This window comes from Magallana gigas, chromosome 8 (genome assembly GCF_963853765.1).
Source record: "Magallana gigas chromosome 8, xbMagGiga1.1, whole genome shotgun sequence".
Lineage (NCBI taxonomy): Eukaryota > Metazoa > Mollusca > Bivalvia > Ostreida > Ostreidae > Magallana > Magallana gigas.
The window spans coordinates 35758466-35778051 of NC_088860.1; the positions used below are offsets into that span (position 1 = coordinate 35758466).

Consider the following 19586-nt stretch of genomic DNA (forward strand, 5'->3'; position numbering starts at 1 on the left):
TAGTGGGTCATTTGGACTATTCATTTAATGTTTTAGTATTCGATAAACATCAGTTCAACTCTACATATCTGACAATTTTTTAAGACAAACCTTGGGCATCACCAAACTGAACACAACAGACTGATATACCTGTACTTAAAATATCTAGTATATTGAGCAACTTTTACTTGCCTTGGAGAGGCTCCAGCTCTGTATATAGATATATTGTATAATATTCGTTGAGAATTTAATTTTGTTTTATTCGTTGGCTAATTTATCATTTACAACGAAATTAAATCCATGATGAATTTTTAACCCAATTGCAAGTATTAAAAAATACAGAGTTGATACAAAATACAATTTAGAGGTTGGGATATCACGAAATTTAATCCCATCGAAACTGTATTTGGTTTAAAAACAACGAAAGTTTAACCCAACGAATATATGTGCTTCTACAGTATGCAAAAACTAATTTTAAAAAACTTAAAGCTGAACAACGCTCTTAAATAGACACTATCCGTCATATTTCTCTTTCATCATCGTATACCTGCAACCCCTATATAAGCTGCAGACTCGTTAACAGTTTAAAGTATTTTGCTGTAGAGGTCTCACCTGTGAGGCTGTTCATCTTGCCTTGTTATGTTACTCAAATTCTATGCACTTTTTTCAAGCCAGGAGAATACTTACCTGTACATCAAATAAACAGGTCAATGCATTTTTTACAAACAGAATATATGCACATAAAATAAGAAATAAATGCATAAAATCCAAAAACCTCGACAGGAACACTACACGTTTGCTATGATTTTCAGGTGTGCAATCGAGTGTAACAAAATCAAAGATTTATATACCAGTGTGACTGTGCCATTTTACAAGCAGAGTTCAGCTTTTAAGCTAAAACATGGAAGTTTACTTTATTCCCGGTAAAACAAGGTTTATAGCTAAACAAATTATCTACTGTATGCAGGGTTATTTTCGCCCTCGTGTAATTTTCACCTTTTTACATTTGCAAACGGTTTCGCCCCGTCTTGAATTCGCCTAGATGCAGTTGTGTTAACAGAGATATAATTTGCAATGTAGAGTTTGCCCAGTCTTAAATTTGCCTTCTGACAGCGAAGGCAAAAGGGGCGAAAATAAAACGGGGCGAATATTTCCCTGTATACAGTATAAAAATATTAAGGTAGATCTGATGTATAATTGGTTGACCACCCAGCCTCCTCAGGTGATCATTAAATGGAATGTACCCAATGGTGAAAATGTAACACCTTACCCATTTCAGTTGATTTTCCTTTTGTAACATCTTCTACCCATCCTGAAAATGATAAACTCAATGCAAAATGATAACTATTAAAACTTCATCTCCATACATTCCTTGATGTTTAATACTGTAACCACCTCCACAAACCTAATTGAACATTTTCATTGCATTCCTTCCTTACACCCATTTAATAAGCCTACTCTATTATAACTGAGGTTGATATCATATATATATATATATGACATATCATGTTATTACAAAAACTATGTACCTTAAATAACATACATGTATACCCTTAAAGTAGGAGAAAAGCAAACTTAATCTAATGAACTAAATCAATATTACTAAAGGACCATTCAGTTACAAATTTAAACTAAATTATAATTAGTAAACTACCGTAATGATTTCATCATGCAGATTTCCTACAGTTTTGCAAATTTGGAAATATTTATAAAATCATTATACATCATTATACATCATTATACCCTGATCTATGTCGTGGTCTCCTTGTACAAAGAAAGTCCCGCCTTTCCTCCGTTTGATCTGTAACCATACCGGCGACACAAAGGAGAATTTTTGAGAGAAAATCTTGGCAACATCATACCCATGATTGTTCCACTGGAGAAAAAATATCACACAATAAAAATAACCAACAATAAATATGTACCAATTCATGTGTGGTTTTATATAGATGTATGAATTGTTTTAAGGCATAAATTTAGCCCAATTAAATTGAATTTTATAAAGTAACTGTAATGTTGTAAGTGTATAGCATACAAAGGATGGTTTATTAAAACAATTAAATTAAAAGATAAACTTTTTTGAAACAGGTAGCATAATCTTTATATGACATCAGATTTGATGCTCTTCAAGTGTATGAATAAAAAAAAGAGAAAGAAACCAACTAAACAAAACTGATACAACTGAAAACAAAAATAAAATGCATCCAATAGTAGGTGCTGGGGCCAGCATTATTTTACAGACTGAAAGTAATCAATTTGTTATTTTTTAATACTTCAAGTTTTAGATCATCATCATTCTTCTTTCTAACTAAAATGAAAGTGTTATCCTCACAAACATCACTTTCAGGCTAATATTAGCAACTTGATATCAGTATATAAATGGCTGTAACATATATTCAAACATAACAATTTCAAACATATAGTCAGACAGATTCAGTAGTGGAAAATTAATTAATTATCCATTTTCGTTTTGAGGAAAGCTTACGTGTACCAAAGCCAAAAAAAATTTCAATATATTTTCTGAGGCACTGGATCACTATATGTCAATTGCTGCTGTATTGATAGTGAATTGCAATATTGAAAAAGGGGAATAGCCCAATTTAAGTTTAAATCTGTCATTGAGTTATTCCCCTTTAAAAGTAAAAAGAAATAGATGCCTGCAGCCTTATATTTCAAAATCTTTGGTCCGAGAACTATTATATTGATTTATTTGGCCCAAAAAGATACATGATATAAGAATTTCAACCCCCCTCCCCCCAAATTGTCCAAAAAGCCTGAAGCAGCCACTTCTTTATCTTACCTTTGCATAACTGTGCATGTATTTCTTTGGTATACTTACAGGCGTAACGTAGGCCAGAGTGACCCCTGGGAAATGTTTGACCTCTCTGTCCCTGTCACAATAGGATGCATGTTCCTTGATGATGTCTTTAGATTTGAGTTTTTCTGTGACCAGGCCTCTGTCTATGACATTAACTGAACTCAATGTCACCTTGTAAAATAGAAATGAATCTAAACCTAAATTACAAGAAATAAAAATCTATATCAATTAATATCTATGTTATGTTGCCCTTTTGTTTACATTGATTTGAACAGTGATTAATTAACACTGAAGGAAAAAAAGGAAACATTGCCCAGTCAAGCTCAATTTATTAAACTATAAATCAATATCAAAGACAGAGAAAAATTAACCCTCAGATATCATATTAACCAAGGAACACTGGAGACCATTTGATGCAATGGGTATTTATATACAAAATGGAAGTTGTGAATTCCATAGTGAGCCGACTATACATGTATACGTATGTTTTCAAACACTTTTAATTAGACATCTTTAAAAACCAGAGTTAAGATATTTTTTAGATGAGATGATTATAACAGGTAAAAATTATAATTATAGCAGGTAAATTAAATATACCTCTTTTTGTTTTTCTTTTTTCTTGTCATTCTTTGATAGAATGGCCCCAGTCAAAACCAACTGCATGAGAAGACTAATCCACAGAAAACTTAAATCCATTGTCTAATCCACCGGGGTATCTTTTTTATGCACCTGTCAAAGAAATCAACACATTTTATCATTTATTTCATAATAGAATCAGATGATCGATATCCTTCATTTTATTGTTAAATCAAGAAATTTTATAATAATTAAGCTTTTAAAATTTGTAACTATCAGCATAATATTAATATAACAGATACATATCAATAGCGTTTTATTTTTCGACCGTTTTAATCAGGCAATAAAAACACTATTAATAGTGTACAAATTTCAACTCCAGTCAAAGACAGCTTTGATCATGATCCTGGGGCCTGATCTAATTTATACCCCCAGTCCAAAAATTTACCAAAAGAAACAATTTGTAACAGCACCTTTGTGTATAACAGGACTGGCTTCTAGGCATCAGAGAAGTCTTAAAAGTAACACTAACTTACAGTATGATACTGTTTAGTAAATTTCAGACAACTCGACGTATACATTTAATATAAATGTTGCTGTAATACATGTACTACATGTACACATTGATATATTACCAATACAATGTCTTGTATATACCCTCTTTAAAAAATGGTTTGATTATTAACATTCAATCTTAAATGCAACTGTTTTATAAATTTAAGAATTAAGTTCTGGAAAAGCTCAAATGCTTATAATATCAACTGAGATTTGGCTCCACGAGGATTGCCTCTCGCGATTTCAAGCGAAAATTCCTCACATTTATATTAGGAATCTACAGTATATAGTGTGTAAATGGATGGATAAAATAATAATGGACCAGTCCGGTATTCAAACCTGGGCCCATGAATCTTTTGCCAAGTGTTCAGTACCAACTGAGCAATCTGGTGCCAGTGACCAAACCAGTCTGAGCATCACATTCCTTCCCCCGTAAATGATATCTTTTACATCTCCATAGTCTTTCCCCTGGCAGGAGTTAATCTGTCAGTTTCAGGGGTTGGCACAGCACCAAATGTAACAGGATATGGGAGAAATAATGACGGGCCAGACTTAATTTGAATCCGAGTTCCGTGACTCTCAAATCAGATGCTCTACCACTGAATTGAGCAATGATCTGGCGACGTCATGATCGAACTAGTCAGTTGACAGTACGTTACATTTGAAACATAATATTATACAGGCAGAAACAACTTTAGCGCTAGGCACATTCTCTTAATTTAGCTTTATTGCTAAATTTAGCTAAATGTAGCAATTTCAAAAAGCTTCACATTTAACTTTACATATAAATATAGGTAATTCTAACAAGAGGCTGGAATATTCTTTAGAATATCAAGTAACTTGCAGACATAATTGATTAGTGAAGACATTTTTATTCACTCCTCTACCTACAATTTTTCATTTTTGAAAAGATTTTGAATACATTAGTCAATCATTTGTTATGCTGTAGAACTAAACCATATAACTGTATATCTGATAATCAACTTATCAAGAAATAGTGCCAGACGTTATAGCTGGTTAGCGCATCGGCGCACAACAGGTGCTTGTACTTCTTGAAAGTCTGATTAAGAAGAAATAATTATCAAAGTTTCCCCGTCTTTTGGATTGTAATATACATCTACTATTACTTATACCTGTGATTTATCCCTCGGTGTTGAGTATCGTTTCTCTTGAGCAGACGAACTGTTCAACTATTTACCAGAAATATAGGTCTATACATGTAGGTATAGATCTTATTTGAAAGATAACAGAGCACAAAAAGTGGCCTTCTAAACTAATATTTATTATAGTATGTGTATTCAGAAGAATTCATATATATCTCTGTTTTTATTTTAATTTTTAAGTTTTTTTTAATTTAAAAAAAAAGTTAACGTTACATTGTGTGGATGCTTTTAGGCTATAGCAAGCACAATAATAATACATGTAGAATCTTACAATCTTATGTATCTTATCTGATTAAATATTTAAAAATACATTCATAAAATAAAACAATTTTATTATAAATCTAATGTTATTTTTTTTTTATTGTGAACGATCTGACAATCTGTAAACTATATATAAGTTTTGGGGTATTAGGCGAGCATATCAAGGCGTGAAAATGAAAGTAGAAAATACCAGTTGTTTTCGTTTTCGTGTTGCGAGTAACAAAAGCAACTTATTTGGACCTTTTTGTGTTTCTGTGTGTAATGTTTCTAAATTCTAATAGGCAGTATGGAATTTTGTGTATATGTATATCTACTCTGCTTCTCGTGTGCATACGGTGGGTACAGACAAACGAATCAAGGGTGTGGTCTTAATGGTGTTCTATCACTCAATCACTGTTTATTGACTTCTCAGGAGCACCACAGACCTAACGTCTCCTCTTTTTTTTTTTACCGGGACCGGGGCTGAAAAATTTAGAAAATTAGCTTTTTTTTTGGGGGGGGGGGGGGAAGATTTAGGTAAATTTTCATAATCAAGAGATGCATGTAACGTTCGACTAAAAATTTTAAGAACTGCATGAACGTTTGAAAATGTGTGCATTTACTATATAAGTTTTGTGCAATTGCCAGGGGTAAATATAGAAATATAATACATATTGAATAATTTTACTTTTTGCAGCCTTTGAAGAGGATTTGTCATACTATGAATTCTTAAAGAAAACTGACCTAAATAGACGCGTTCGCAGGAGCGTTGATCCAAGGCCAAATGCAGCCATCCATGAAGTGTGGTTTGAAAGTTTTGGAAGGTGCATTGATTTTTTTTTTATTAGATTAAATAAACTTTATTTAGATTTAATCATTTATAAAACATCTTATGCTCTTAAAATAATTGCTATTGATGAATTATTCATTACATGCAGAAAATTTCACCTATAGATCATGTAGATCTTGGTGACATCTCATTTTTACAATTTCATCAAAAGCGATGGCCAATCATAGAACCCTTAAAAAATAAGGGATCCTCTTTCATTACCAACAGAAAATTTCACCTACTGTTGAAACCATCAGTGCCACTGTCCAGTGATTTTAAGGCCTCAGCTGTTCACAGCGATGGTTCAACCTCAGAGTTCGCAGTCAACAAGGACCTCTATTTTGAAGGGACCTCGAAGACAGACCCAGGGTCCTCAGTGCACCTCCAGTGGGAGAACGACCTGGCTATCATCAGTGTCAACACAAAGGAGGAAAAATATTTCTTTGAGGTAATCTAGCTGTCACATGAAATATATACTGTGGAATCATTAAAATTCGTGTGGGCCAATTTTTGAGGATTGCTTCAATTTTACAGGTTCATGGGGACGTAATTTCGTGTATTCTCTGATACTTACAAAAGGAAATATGACTTTACAGTCCTAATTTATTTATTCATGGAGGATGTTAATTCATGGGTGAGAGGTACCCACGAAAATTGAGCCACCACGAAATCTAATGATTTCAGGACACAGTAATAGTAGACTTTGATTAAATCTGGGAAATAAAGTAATTGGTTTTCACTATAGATAATAATTCCCATGTATTTGTTCTATTTGTGAGAGTTAAATCATGTCAATACTGTTGCAATTAATTTAACTAATTTGAACAGGTACAGTGACTGTATCATAATTTCTACAAAAAGATTGTTCTTTTAAAAATCCAAATTTATGAAAATGTAGGAGCATCATATGCATTATTTGAATCTTGCAGAAGAAAAGATATAGTTTTTTTGTCAAACACTGTCTTCTTCTTGTACACACATCTATTTTAATTGTTAAATTTTATTTTTAAAAAAATGTGGAACCGGCACATGTACAACATGATCAGTCTGAAAAGGAAATTGTAACTTAACTGATCATGAAATTGTACGCAAAACAATTTAATGAAATTGGATTGCTATATGAATTTATACTTGTACATGTTTTAGACCATAGGGCTTTATTTATTTATATTGGCATACTTATATCCATACTTACATGTACATTATACACGATACTGTAGATTATTTATTTTACGCGCCGAGGATTTAATTCTGTGAATAGCATTTTGCATCAAATCGCGAGAATATAAAATCGCGATCACCGATATTTCATCATGTTTCCGAGCTAATAGTCTACATCGATATCTGTCCAAAAAATTAAAGGGAAATTTTTAAAATCGGCGAGACGCCTTCTCACAATTTTATGTGGATATCAATTCCTCGCGTTTAATAAGGAATTTACAGTACATGAATATAATAAAGCGATCTAACATTGTATTTTACTTGTACTTTATTCTAAATTCTGAGTTTCTGAAACACAGAGCCATTAGTTCTATATCTTCTATAGTGGTAGATAATATTGCACACAATTGTCATATAATGCTTTACATAGCTATTAATATTACATGTAGTTCTCTAAAGCTCCAAGTGATGAAACCGGATTAAAGAAGAATGGTACAGATTTAATCATATTTTGTCCTAGCTTTTTAAAAGTGATAAAAAACATTTTATTTTTTCAATAAAATTTTCACCAGAAATGAGTGGCATTTATTTACACAAAAATACCAGAATATTAAGAATTAATGAATATTCATTAATTAATAGATAATCACAAGGCTGATTACACAATACATCAAATAAGTTCATTTTCCCCTAGTATTTTTCTTAAAACTTAGAAGAATTATCAAATTTTTGAGTATAGTTTTTCAAATGGGAAAACTGTGTCCCCTAAAAGTCATTGCCCTCAATAAAATTCCCATCATAACTTTATCATAATTATCACATCAAAATGTGAAAATTTCAACTTTTAATTTTTAGGGCATCATATTAAATTTTTAATACATCCCAAATATCAAGGTGCGCAAATTCAAAGTCCGGCGGCCATTTTGAAGTGGCAATTTAAATAATTTTGTCCCTAGACTGTATCTGACTTTATCATCAACTTTTTTTTCTCTGGGTTTTCAGCCTTCTTGGAGGCATTTTTCAGGGCCTTCAAATGACACTATGATAGCGTACCGACTCTCGGACATGAAGTGGAAACCAGAGAAAACGACTATGGGAATTAGGTAAATTAAATTAATTAAGTATCAAATTAAGGGTCTTAAAGATTTTTTCTTAAACTATTTTATATTTTGATTACATTTATTAAAGAAGGATGAATAGATTGAAGTGAAAACTATAGTTTCAGAAGTATTAATAATCTAAACAGATATATCTTATCTTATCTTATCTTATCTTATCATGATGATGCATATGCTTTTAATTAAAAATATGAATACTTAATTTTTCTCTCTATCATTTACACCTGGTAAAATTCTGTAAATCTAATATTTTACAGGGAACCACTGTGCAATGCAACAAGGGGAACAACTTTAACAGGGGCAGATAACTTAGAGGATGGGCTAAGGCTTTTCCCTATTCATGATGAAATGGAAAGTAAGTAAATTAAAGAGGAATTACTTAAAACAATATTTGACACTTTAAACAGGGTAAAGTATGCTATGCTACTTATTTTTTTTTACTCGATCTTTATTGTCACTATCACCGGTGTGTTATCACAAATGTGTTGATGTAATTTTTATCTCCGCTAGCAAGAATAATTGTCTTGCTTGGTAACTGAGTGATAACAAATTCAAATCTTAATTTCTTTGCAGATTACAGTGACATGTAGGTTTCAATTTTAAAATCTGGCTAGCAGGATTGGGTTGGGTTTTTTTTATTATTAACAATAAAAAATTTGCTTGGTCTCTTTCATACATTATTAATTTTTCTAGCTAGAGTTTTGTTGTTTCCATGTCGTAGGAAGAGATATTGAGGGCTCTGATATCACAGATTTCTCTTATTTTACCTATAAGTATAAACAGTAAATGAAACCTTAATGCAGCCAATTGTAGTATATCGGTACATGTCCAAATTACTTTCATTCTAAAACAAGTGTACTTGTCTGGTATATATTCTTTAATCAGACTTTTTATACAATTCAAACTCTTTTAGACAGCAGTCGTCTTGTTTCATTTTTAAAAAAAAGGTACAGTATTCATAATCATTTTGAGTAATGTAGAGGATGAGAACGTTGTTCTGCGATTACTTGTAGGTCCCATGAGGCAAAAACGTCGGGCAATGTCGTACGTAGGAACCCACACTGTTTGCCGATTGGTCGTTGTTGCCGATTATTATTTCTTCCAAAATCTTGGACAGAGTGATCGAAGAACAACAGGAGAATATATTGTAACTAATCTTTTTGATAATTTTTTTGCACTGTGTTTAAAAAGAAATAACTTGAATTTAATGTATTTCAAACTATAGATACCAGACACATTTTGATTTTACTATTATGTTTAGATTGGGATAATTGGCAGAGTAAATGCAATTTATAAGGTAACGAACTGGCCAGATTCAAACTCAAACATCAGGAATCTTGGATTTGAAATTGCAGAGGTAAGCTCTATATATTCTTAGATTTTAAAGTATTTAGCTTTTGCACACACTGATATATATGATTAATCAATTCAAAACTTAAAAGTATTGCATATAACATATATCTGCAAGTTGGGCATTTAAAATTACTAGTATAGAATGCAATGGAAGGTTATGTATTGCATATGAATTGTTTTTTTTTTTTAATATAAAGAAAAAAGAAGAATATACAATCGTATATGATTGAATACTACATGTGAAATCGACAATATTTGCAATTTGATTACCGGGTATTTTAAAATATTTACATTCTACTGTGTTTTTCCATTAAATTCTGTGATCTTTAAATGCCTCTAAATAACTGTGTATTAATTAACATGTAATTTACATAAGTAGTTCCCAAACAGTGATTTCTATGTTATCAGTTAAAAAATATATTTCAAACATGTTGTCAAAACACCATGTTTTACAATTATTCAACAAAAAAGTAGATTTTATTGTTTTAAACAAAACCTCAAGAGTTATTTTCCAGGATTATATTTTGAAATTCATGCTTATCGACCTCAAGTCAACAGTCTATGTTATAACCAGTTTTAACTGGATAATTATATAAAACAGTTGCTCATGCTGTTACTAATTTACTTACTTCATAATCTGCAATTTGTATCAATTTATCTAAGTAAATAATTGATTTCATCAGTAAGGGAATGTAAATATAAGCATTAAATGATTTATTTTCAACGTCGTCCTGTCAATTAATAACTGCCGTCAGTGAGCAGACAAGTTATCATAATGCGCTAACGCGTGTTTTTCAATTTGACTGCTATCTGACGGCAGTTATTGACCCGACGACGTCAAAAATAAATCATTTAATGCTATAACAATGGCCTTATCATTTAATAATTTAGACATTTTTTCAGTGTTTGCAACTTTAATATCATTATGTTATTTTGACATGGTTACAATTTTTAAAATGCATAGAGCATCAGGGGAAAGTTTTCATTTTCCTTTTAAAGGGACTTGGACACGATTTGAGATCAAAAATTTTATTTTTATTTTTTATGTATAAAATGGTTTACTGGTGCATTTTAAATGATTGACTAAAATATTGAATGTTAAAGTCAAGTTACAAGCGAGATACTGATTGATATGTAAACAAAGCTCGAGTCTTATAGCTGTTTACAAAAAATGTAATGTAGAGAATAACCATTTCTTAGACAAAATGGCATGTGAAAACAATTTAAACTTATCCAATATCTTCATAAATACTATTATCAACAAAAGAAAAGTACATTTGATTGAAACTCACGCCAATACAACACAAATGTAAAAAATAATAATATTCGAGCTTTGTTTACAAAACAAAGAATTAGGAACTCTGTATCTTGCTTATAACTTGATATTTGACTTTCAAATTTTGACATAGCATTAGAAACTTCCTTATTCATCAGTTTAAACATTGAAAATGGAAAATTAAAATTTGAAAATTTTAAGTGAAATCGTGTCCAAGTCCCTTTAAATATTAATTCACACATAGGAAAAAAAATAATCTCGGTTTTCTATGGTTTCAGCTGATTGTGCACGACTCCTACACATATGTTCCTCCCCAAGGCCGCCATTACAACATGAGGAACCGACCCCAGGATATGGGACTCGTGCTAGATGTGAGAATCCTCGTCTATTAAACTAAACTAAACTTGGCACAATACGCCCTTTGGTAAAAGGGATTCAAAATTGTTAAAAAAAATTTGTGGTTCCTGGGGTCAGATAATTTCGTTGAAAGCAAGTTCGGGAGAATTTTAGTAAACATTAGACAAATTCTTGCATATATGTTCTTGGGGATGTAAATTCGTGGGCAATTAAGGGCTACCCATGAAAGCCGTGAACATTAATTGGTCTCCCATGAACAATGATGTTTCCAAAGTTTTATACTAATATAGTATTAATACTTAATTGTCGAGATACATTTTTTATTTGTTACTATAAAGCTGAGCTGATTTGATCAGAGTTGTGTGCGATGTGGCTACAGGGCCTCTTGTTACCGGTATATATCTATATATATTTTTTTAACTTTTCAGATGTTTGGTTGGGAGTATCAGAAGTTCTACGCTTTCTGTTTAGCTCACTTATTCACATATCAGTCGTTCCCAGGGAAACTAGGCTTGGCATACATAGCTTCGTGGAGGAACACTGATTTGGGGGGAATGTGTTCTCCGGGTAAGTTCTGTCTACTGTGGATTCCTAATTTAACGCGAGGAATTAATTTCCAGGTTAAATCGCAAAAAGCAACCCTAGCGGATTTTAAAATCTCGCTTTTATTTTTCAGACAGTTATGAACTACAGGAAATTATAATAAAATATTGCTGATCACGATTTTATATTCTCTTGATTTGATACAAAACACCAGAATCGCGGAATTAAGTACTCGCGTAAATAAGGAATTTACAGTATTCCTTTAGTTCTGTTTATTCCTTTAATTAGTACATTACAGGTGACCATAGCTCATGAAAATTGATGATCTCTAAGTTAAATTCCAATTTCGGTCAAATTTTATCTTTTATTTTCTTTTTTGTTCTTTAATAATAAGAAATTCTTTTTGTCAATGTATTGTATTGTAAATGCTATTTGTTCACCTGAATTGATTGAAGTTTGATGTCTGCTCATCCATTGTAATTAAAAATAAATTACAGATAAATTAAATAATTGAATTTCACTGCGGCTTAATTTTTTTGTATTTTTTTGTGATGTAATTTTTTGTATATAATAAGGGTTACTAAAAATCAAAACCAGTCTTAGTAAATATGTTTTATGTACACCTGATCCTTAATTAATAATAATTGGGGATGCTTTGTCTTACCTAATTTAAAAATATGAGGATTATATATATATGCAGGCATACTTGCATATGGTTTAGCAGTTGACAGTTTATATATATTGTTGATATGTAAAAATAATTAAATTGATAAAAAAAAGTATTGACCAAAAAAAGGAGTTGGAAAGAAGTTACACATGTAGCATCTCAATTTACTAATTTAAACATTGATAACATTAATTGACATCTATATCAGAGGGTTATCTTTTCTATTGATTTTTGGGAGTTGATTTTAATCAACTCTCCTATGTAGTTACTCAGACAAACCGAAAGTGAAACAGTGTTTGGACCTCAGCACAAATCATTGCTGCTGACAAGACTTAGTTATTGAAAATAATTGATAAATTCGATGTAATGTATGCTGAAGCATTGTTTTTCAAGGAAACTTATTTATAAGTACCTTGAAAATAGTCAGATTTTAAATGGTTCGAACAATTTAAATATTTTTTGTAGTCGTATGTATTCCTACGCCAGAGTTTAATATAGTCCCGTTCAACTCGACACTCGGCTGTCTCCGTAAATCCTTGTCGGAGATATACGGTGTCAGCCGAGCGTTTGGTTGAACGAGACTAGAGTTCAATATTGCTTGGATCCATACAATTTTCGAGAAATATTTCTATTACTGATACATAGTCTGATTGAATTAATTTTATCTTTAAATATTATTTAACATGATTCATATTGGGGGTTCTCGACATTCTTGTTGAAAAAGTCCAAAAATTCATATTATAAAAATGTGCGTAATTCAAATTAGAAACTACATGTACTTGTCATGCAAAATAAAATCAACTCCCGTCAGTTCTTCAGTACTTTGATTTTAATGTGTGCTATGATTTTGGTATGTCTTGCATAGTGTAAAGAAATTTCAGTATTCAGATTTGATGATAACTTCCTTATTGATGTATATGTGTACGATATTTAGATAGAATAAGGTAAGATTTCTAAGAGTTGCCTGTTTCCACTGTTTATGTATGGCTGTAATAACTCAAAGTAATGAAAAAGAAAAATCCTCTTGCTTTCCAAGGGAATTAAAATTATACCAATCTCACTATATATAGGTTCAACAATTGTTATGTAACTTTGCATGGGTAAAATGTCCCAGAAATCTTAGTTTTGCATGTAATTTATGCACCTCTAGTACAACTAGAATCATGCATGAATGCACATTGAGCATCAAAATCCTTCACTAATTATCAATAATAATGTACTCTAGCTAAATCATTAACCGTCCTGGACCTATCATGTTCTACCAGTGTATCTCTTACCTTGGTTTTCAGGCAAATGAAACTTATTTATGAAATATGAATTCAGTATTTTGTAGTTGCATTATTTCATATTATGTCACTACATGTTCAAAGCATGCCATGTTTAATGTTTAAAATTAAATTACTTGATTATTAATACATGTATAATACATGTAAGTTTTCGTAGGTTTTTTCAATAAAAAATTGAAAAAGAACTTTTAAATTAGTATGCATTCTACATCATACTGTCAGTGCGCAAATTTAAGGTTGTATAGGACATTTGTTGATATTAATGTAAATTAATTAATGAAGTAGTACATTATAATTAAAATTCTTTTCTCGGTTTACAATTTTCAAATTTTACAATATTTATTAAAAAAAAAAGCTTTTAAAAATATTTGGAGTCAGAGTTAAAAATTGTAAAAACCCCAGCGGGATTCCAACTCATGACTTACAGATTCATAGCAAACCCTCTAACCCACTGCGCTATGCTGGTAGGTGACAAGAACGTGAAAGAAACTACTAATTACGCTTGGTTTTGTTGTTTATTTTGATAAACAATGCGTCACAATATGGTAGTGTCCTATACCACCTGAAGACTGTGTGTTTTTCAGAGTCTCAAATTATCATTTTTTTGTAAAAGGAAGAAAATAACACGGGGCGAAAATAGCCCTGTATTCAGTAGTTTTTTGCTTTTTTTATGTAATGATCGATACATATATTGTAATTTTTGTGGTTGCTTTTACTTTTCAGCTCACCTGAGCTGAAAGCTCAAGTGAGCTTTTCTGTTCAAAATTTGTCCATTGTCTGTCCATTGTTGTAAACTTCTTCTTCTCAAAAAACATTTGGCCAGAAAAGCTTACACTTGTGTGGAGGCATCCTCAGGTAGTGTAGATTCAAGTTTGTTCTACAGAAAAGTTGGGAGAAAATCTTTCAAGATCTTTTTCTCAAAAACTAGTAGGCCAGAAAAGTTGGGCCACAAAGTGGGTTTTAATTCGATCAGAGTTAGTGTTTGCTGCTCCGGTGAGCGATGTAGCACCTAGGCCTCTTGTTAATTTCCATGTAAATAGTCTTAACAGGATAAAAATTTTACTGATCAGTATCCAAATAGAAATACCATTTCATTTTTTAGCTCACCTGAACTGAAAGCTCAAGTAAGCTTTTCTGATCACTTTTTTTCTGGCATCCGTTTGTCCGTCCGTTTGTCTGTAAACTTTTCACATTTTCAACTTCTTCTCCGGAACCACTGGGCCAATTTCAACCAAACTTGCCACAAAGCATCATTGGGTAAAGGGGATTCAAGTTTGTTAAAATGAAGGGCCATGCTCAATTTCAAGGGGAGATAAATAGAGTTTATTGAAAATTTGTTGATATTTTTCAAAAATCTTCTCAGAAACCATTTGGCCAGAAAAGCTCAAACTTGTGTGGAAGCATCCTTAGATAGTGTAGATTCAAGTTTGTTCAAATCATTGTCCCCGTGGGTAAGGTGTGGCCACAATGGGGGGTTGAATTTTTACATAGGAATATATAGAGAAAATCCTCTTCTCAGCAATCAATCAGCCAGAAAAGCTAAAATTTATGTGGAAGCATCCTCATATACAAGGTAGTGTAGATTAAAAGTTGTGAAAATCATGACCCCCAAGGGAAGGGAGGTGCCACATTGGGAGGTCGTACTTTTACATAGGAAAATATAGTGTAAATTTTTTAAAATTTTCTTGTCAAAAACCATTTGGAGAGAAAAGCTGAAACTTGTGTGGAAGCATCCTCGTGTAGTGCAGATTCAAGTTTGTTAAAATCATGGTTCCCAGGTGTAAGGTGGGACCACAAATGGGGGGGGGGGTGGTTGTTCAAAGCTTTACATTGGAATATATAGAGTCAAAATTTAAAATTCATCTCACTGCCAGAAATAATCAGCCAGGAAAGCTGAAACTTTTATGGAAGCATCTTTATGTAGTGTAGATAGTGTAGGAGCAAAACTTTACATTGGATTATAAAAATAGAATTTTTTTTTAAAATATCGTTACATAGGATTATAAAAATACAAAAACTTTAAAATATCTTTTTCTAATAACCACTTGCTTTGAAAAGCTGTAACTTTACTGAAAGCAACCTCAGATAATGTAGATTTAAATTCTTTCAAATCAAAATCTTGAGGAGTAGGGTGGGGCCACATGGGGATTCAAATTTAACATGAAAATTCACAAAATATGAAATGTTATAATGAATGGTTTAACCTAAATGGAAAAAAATGGAATTTTATTTATACAGGATCTACTTGTATTATAATACATTGTTCAGATAGTTTGAAATATGACTCTGTTAAGCTGATTTTATCATACCGTTTGTTGCTCAGGTGAGTGATGTGGCCCATGGGCCTCTTGTGTTATATTTCCATACAGTTTTTTGGGAGTTGATTTTAATCAATTTTCCTATGCAGTTACTCAGACAAACCGAAAGTGAAACAGTGTTTGGACCTCAGCACAAATTATTGCTGCTGACAATTGATGAATTCGATGTAATGTATGCTAAAGCATTGTTTTTCAAGGAAACTTATTTATAAATACCTTGAAAATAGTCAGATTTTAAATGGTAAGAACAAGTTAAATATTTTTTGTAGTCGTATGTATTCCTACGCTAGATTTTAATATAGTCTCGTTCATCTCCACGCTCGGCTGCTTCCGTAAATCCCTGTCAGAGATTTACCGTGTCAGCCGAGCGTTTGGTTGAACGAGACTAAAGTTAAATATTGCTTGAATCCATACAATTTTCGAGAAATATTTCTATTACTGATACATAGTTTGATTTATTTAATTCTATCTTTACGTATTATTTAACATTATTCATATGGGGGTTTACGACATTTTTGTGGAAAACATCCAAAAATTCATATTATAAAAATGTGCGGAATTCAAATTAGAAAATACATGTACTTGTCATGCAAAATAAAATATTATTGATTTTAAAATAAATAAACATCGACAAAATCATCTCCTGTCAGTTCTTCAGTACTTTGATTGTTACATATTGTTTGGAAAAAAGTTTGACACTGATGTGTGGCTGTATCAAAGTCAACTAGCAATCAAAGTACTGAAAGTACTGAGAGTCATCTCTTTTTGTGCAGTTTCATATCAGAACCTTCAGTACTTTTGAGTTTTTTTGTGTAAAGGATACAATCCTTTCTATTAAATTTTCTCATTTTTCATCTCATTTCTTAAAAACCATCATTACTCTTAAGTGACTCATCTGTGTACATCATGCATGAAGTTTATTTACAGAATTACAGAGTGACAAAAATATTCTATTGTTTAAGTTTGATCATGTGCATATCATTAACAGTGATACTGTTTTTTCTGCAGTGGCATTTAAGGACGGTAGAAAAATGGCAGCAAACACTGGACTCAGTACCTACCGTAATCCTGATGGAAGCCAAGCTCTCGTCCACCAAGCCACCATCACTACAGCTCACGGTCTGTCAAGCGTTTGTTTAAATCCATGAATGCATTAGAAATACATTAACTTTGATATCCCTTTTGATCTTTTTTTAATAGTAATTTCCCAAAATAAATCTAAATTGACATTGAAATGCATTACCTTTTTAGCTCACCTGAGCTGAAAGCTCAAGTGAGCTATTCTGATCACATTTTGTCCGTCTGTTTGTTTGTCTGTCCGTCTGTGTGTATGTCTGTCTGTCCGTCTGTAAACTTTTCACATTTTGAACTTCTTCTCTAAAACCACTTAACCAAATTCAACCAAATTTGGCTCAAAGCATTCTTATGGAAAGATGAATATAAATTGCAGAAATGAAAGAAAAATTTTCATTGAAAGCGGAAAAACCTCAAAACTGTAAAAAAAAAAAAAAAAGGGGGGGGGGTGCATTTTTAAAAATCTTCTTCTCAAGACCTACTAAGGCAAATTCAATGTAATTTAGCATGAATAATCCTTATGGGAAGGAAAATATGAATTGCAAAAATTATGGGCTAATTCTGTTTCAAATCTGAGTTATTACAAAAGTAATAAGAAAGAAAAGGCGTGTTTCAAGCAATTTATAGCATCCATGAGTCTTGGTAAAATGGGTAGGCATGACCGGGCCAGGGCAAAACAAAAGATTGACAGTTATTAATCTGCAAATCTCATTAAAATTTCAAGATATTTACTGACCAGTATATTTGTATTCGCTGTAAACATTGCTGCAAAATAATGCGTAATTGGAATTGACGATTGCCGATCTGCCCGGCTTTTATTTTGCCCCGGCCCGGGTTTGCTTATCCATTTTACCAAGACTCGTATTCCATACTTCTAAAACGAGGTTCTTTGTTTAAAGCAGCCATGACACTATATGATAAACGGGTCGATCTGATAATGATGAATTTGTTTGTTGTGCAACAGATCCTGTACAAAGGGAATCTTTGAAACATGCAAAATACATTGGTGCCGATTTTGTGAAGTAAATTGAGGCTAAATATTTCAATGCGTTGACAGTTTTCACATATGACGGTGTTGTTAGCTTGTTGTGATTTTCGTTTCGTTTTCATTTATGCTTTGCGTTAACCTGGGAACTGTGTCTTGTATTTCCTGATTTTTACGTATCAAATCAAACAGAGATTTCGGTAAATCAAACAGTTTACTGTTTACCTGCGCAAATTAAGCAACATCTGATGTATTAAGAAAGAACTAAAATGCAATTCATTTAGGCTTTCGGTAATTTGGTATCATCTTTTGCGTAATGGTAGAATAATGCAATATGTTTTGTTGAGATGCTCAGCATTTTCTCGAGTTTATTCAGTTTGAATAGAGTTTAATATCGCTGACGGAAATATGTAGGTATATACATGTATATGATTCATTTTGAAAAATAAATTGTGTTCTTTATTTGTTATAGTTAATGTTTCTTGTGTTTAATTGTTTACAATTTCTATATACTTACCATATTTGAGTGTTAAGCTTCGAATTATAAGCAAGATACAGAGATTTGCTCACAATTCTATGTTTGTACACAGATCTGAGGCCATTCATTTTTTTCCATTTTAAATGCGGAATAGGACATACCAAGTTAAAAATCTTAAGCTGAATGTAATAAACTCATGTGAACAAAATATGACTCAAACCTAGCAAAATTTTGAGCTCATCTTGCTTATAATTCTACGATTGACGCTGAAATTTTGGTTGATCATTAGAAATTCTATATGAATGAGAGTATGATAAATACTTGTACACAAAAAAAAAAATAAAGAATGATTTGCTGTATATAACTACTCTCTGGGGCCCCCTCTTTATACAATGAATAATGTGAAATGTGAGTAAATAAAAACGACATCGTTAAAACAGTTTCCATAGTTCTGACACATTTCTGTTGCGGGGATAAAAGAATTATCCCTATTCCTAAGAAAATATTACAGCGGAAAATTATCCTGGTTTGTAGCCATTTGTTATTTTTGAATAAAAATTAAAATAATGGGTGGGCCATAGTAAATTAGAGTGATGTGCCTGTCAATACGGTAACATTGATTTTTATAGCTCTTTAACATGTCACATGACAACATTTTTCATTCCAGTGTATTCATCAATCAAGTGTGAGTAAAGTTATAAAAGTCATGAGTTTACGCAAGGTAAACAACAGTCATTTAATTATAATGGAGAAGACAAATTAAATTGTTGAATATTTTTAATTTGAGAAATTGAGCGCATTGAGGTGCAA

General features: G+C 31.9%; 2 protein-coding genes across 4 annotated transcripts in view; one reads left to right on the forward strand and one right to left on the reverse strand.

The window, feature by feature from the left end:
• The window catches only part of LOC105348436 (chitinase domain-containing protein 1), a 20746-nt gene extending 14600 nt beyond the window's left edge, over positions 1–6146 (reverse strand). For 2 of the 3 annotated variants that reach the window (XM_066068494.1, XM_066068492.1), the window contains exons 1-5: positions 5062–5129; positions 3395–3526; positions 2819–2968; positions 1723–1855; positions 1250–1291 (exon numbers count right to left, since the gene is read on the reverse strand). In XM_066068494.1, the coding sequence (XP_065924566.1) occupies positions 1250–1291; positions 1723–1855; positions 2819–2968; positions 3395–3493 (424 nt within the window). In that variant the 5' untranslated portion in view covers positions 3494–3526; positions 5062–5129. Of the gene's footprint in view, positions 1–1249; positions 1292–1722; positions 1856–2818; positions 2969–3394; positions 3527–5061; positions 5130–6075 lie in introns of those variants that run through there. The other variant, XM_066068493.1, reaches the window with a different exon arrangement.
• LOC105348437 (ADAM 17-like protease) overlaps positions 5509–19586 on the forward strand; it is a 24672-nt gene continuing 10594 nt past the window's right edge. Inside the window, exons 1-10 of the mRNA XM_066070039.1 lie at positions 5509–5687; positions 6029–6155; positions 6389–6608; positions 8324–8424; positions 8697–8794; positions 9453–9586; positions 9701–9796; positions 11347–11439; positions 11854–11992; positions 17248–17376. Coding sequence (XP_065926111.1) covers positions 5639–5687; positions 6029–6155; positions 6389–6608; positions 8324–8424; positions 8697–8794; positions 9453–9586; positions 9701–9796; positions 11347–11439; positions 11854–11992; positions 17248–17376 — 1186 coding nt within the window. The 5' untranslated portion in view covers positions 5509–5638. The remainder of the gene's footprint in view (positions 5688–6028; positions 6156–6388; positions 6609–8323; positions 8425–8696; positions 8795–9452; positions 9587–9700; positions 9797–11346; positions 11440–11853; positions 11993–17247; positions 17377–19586) is intronic.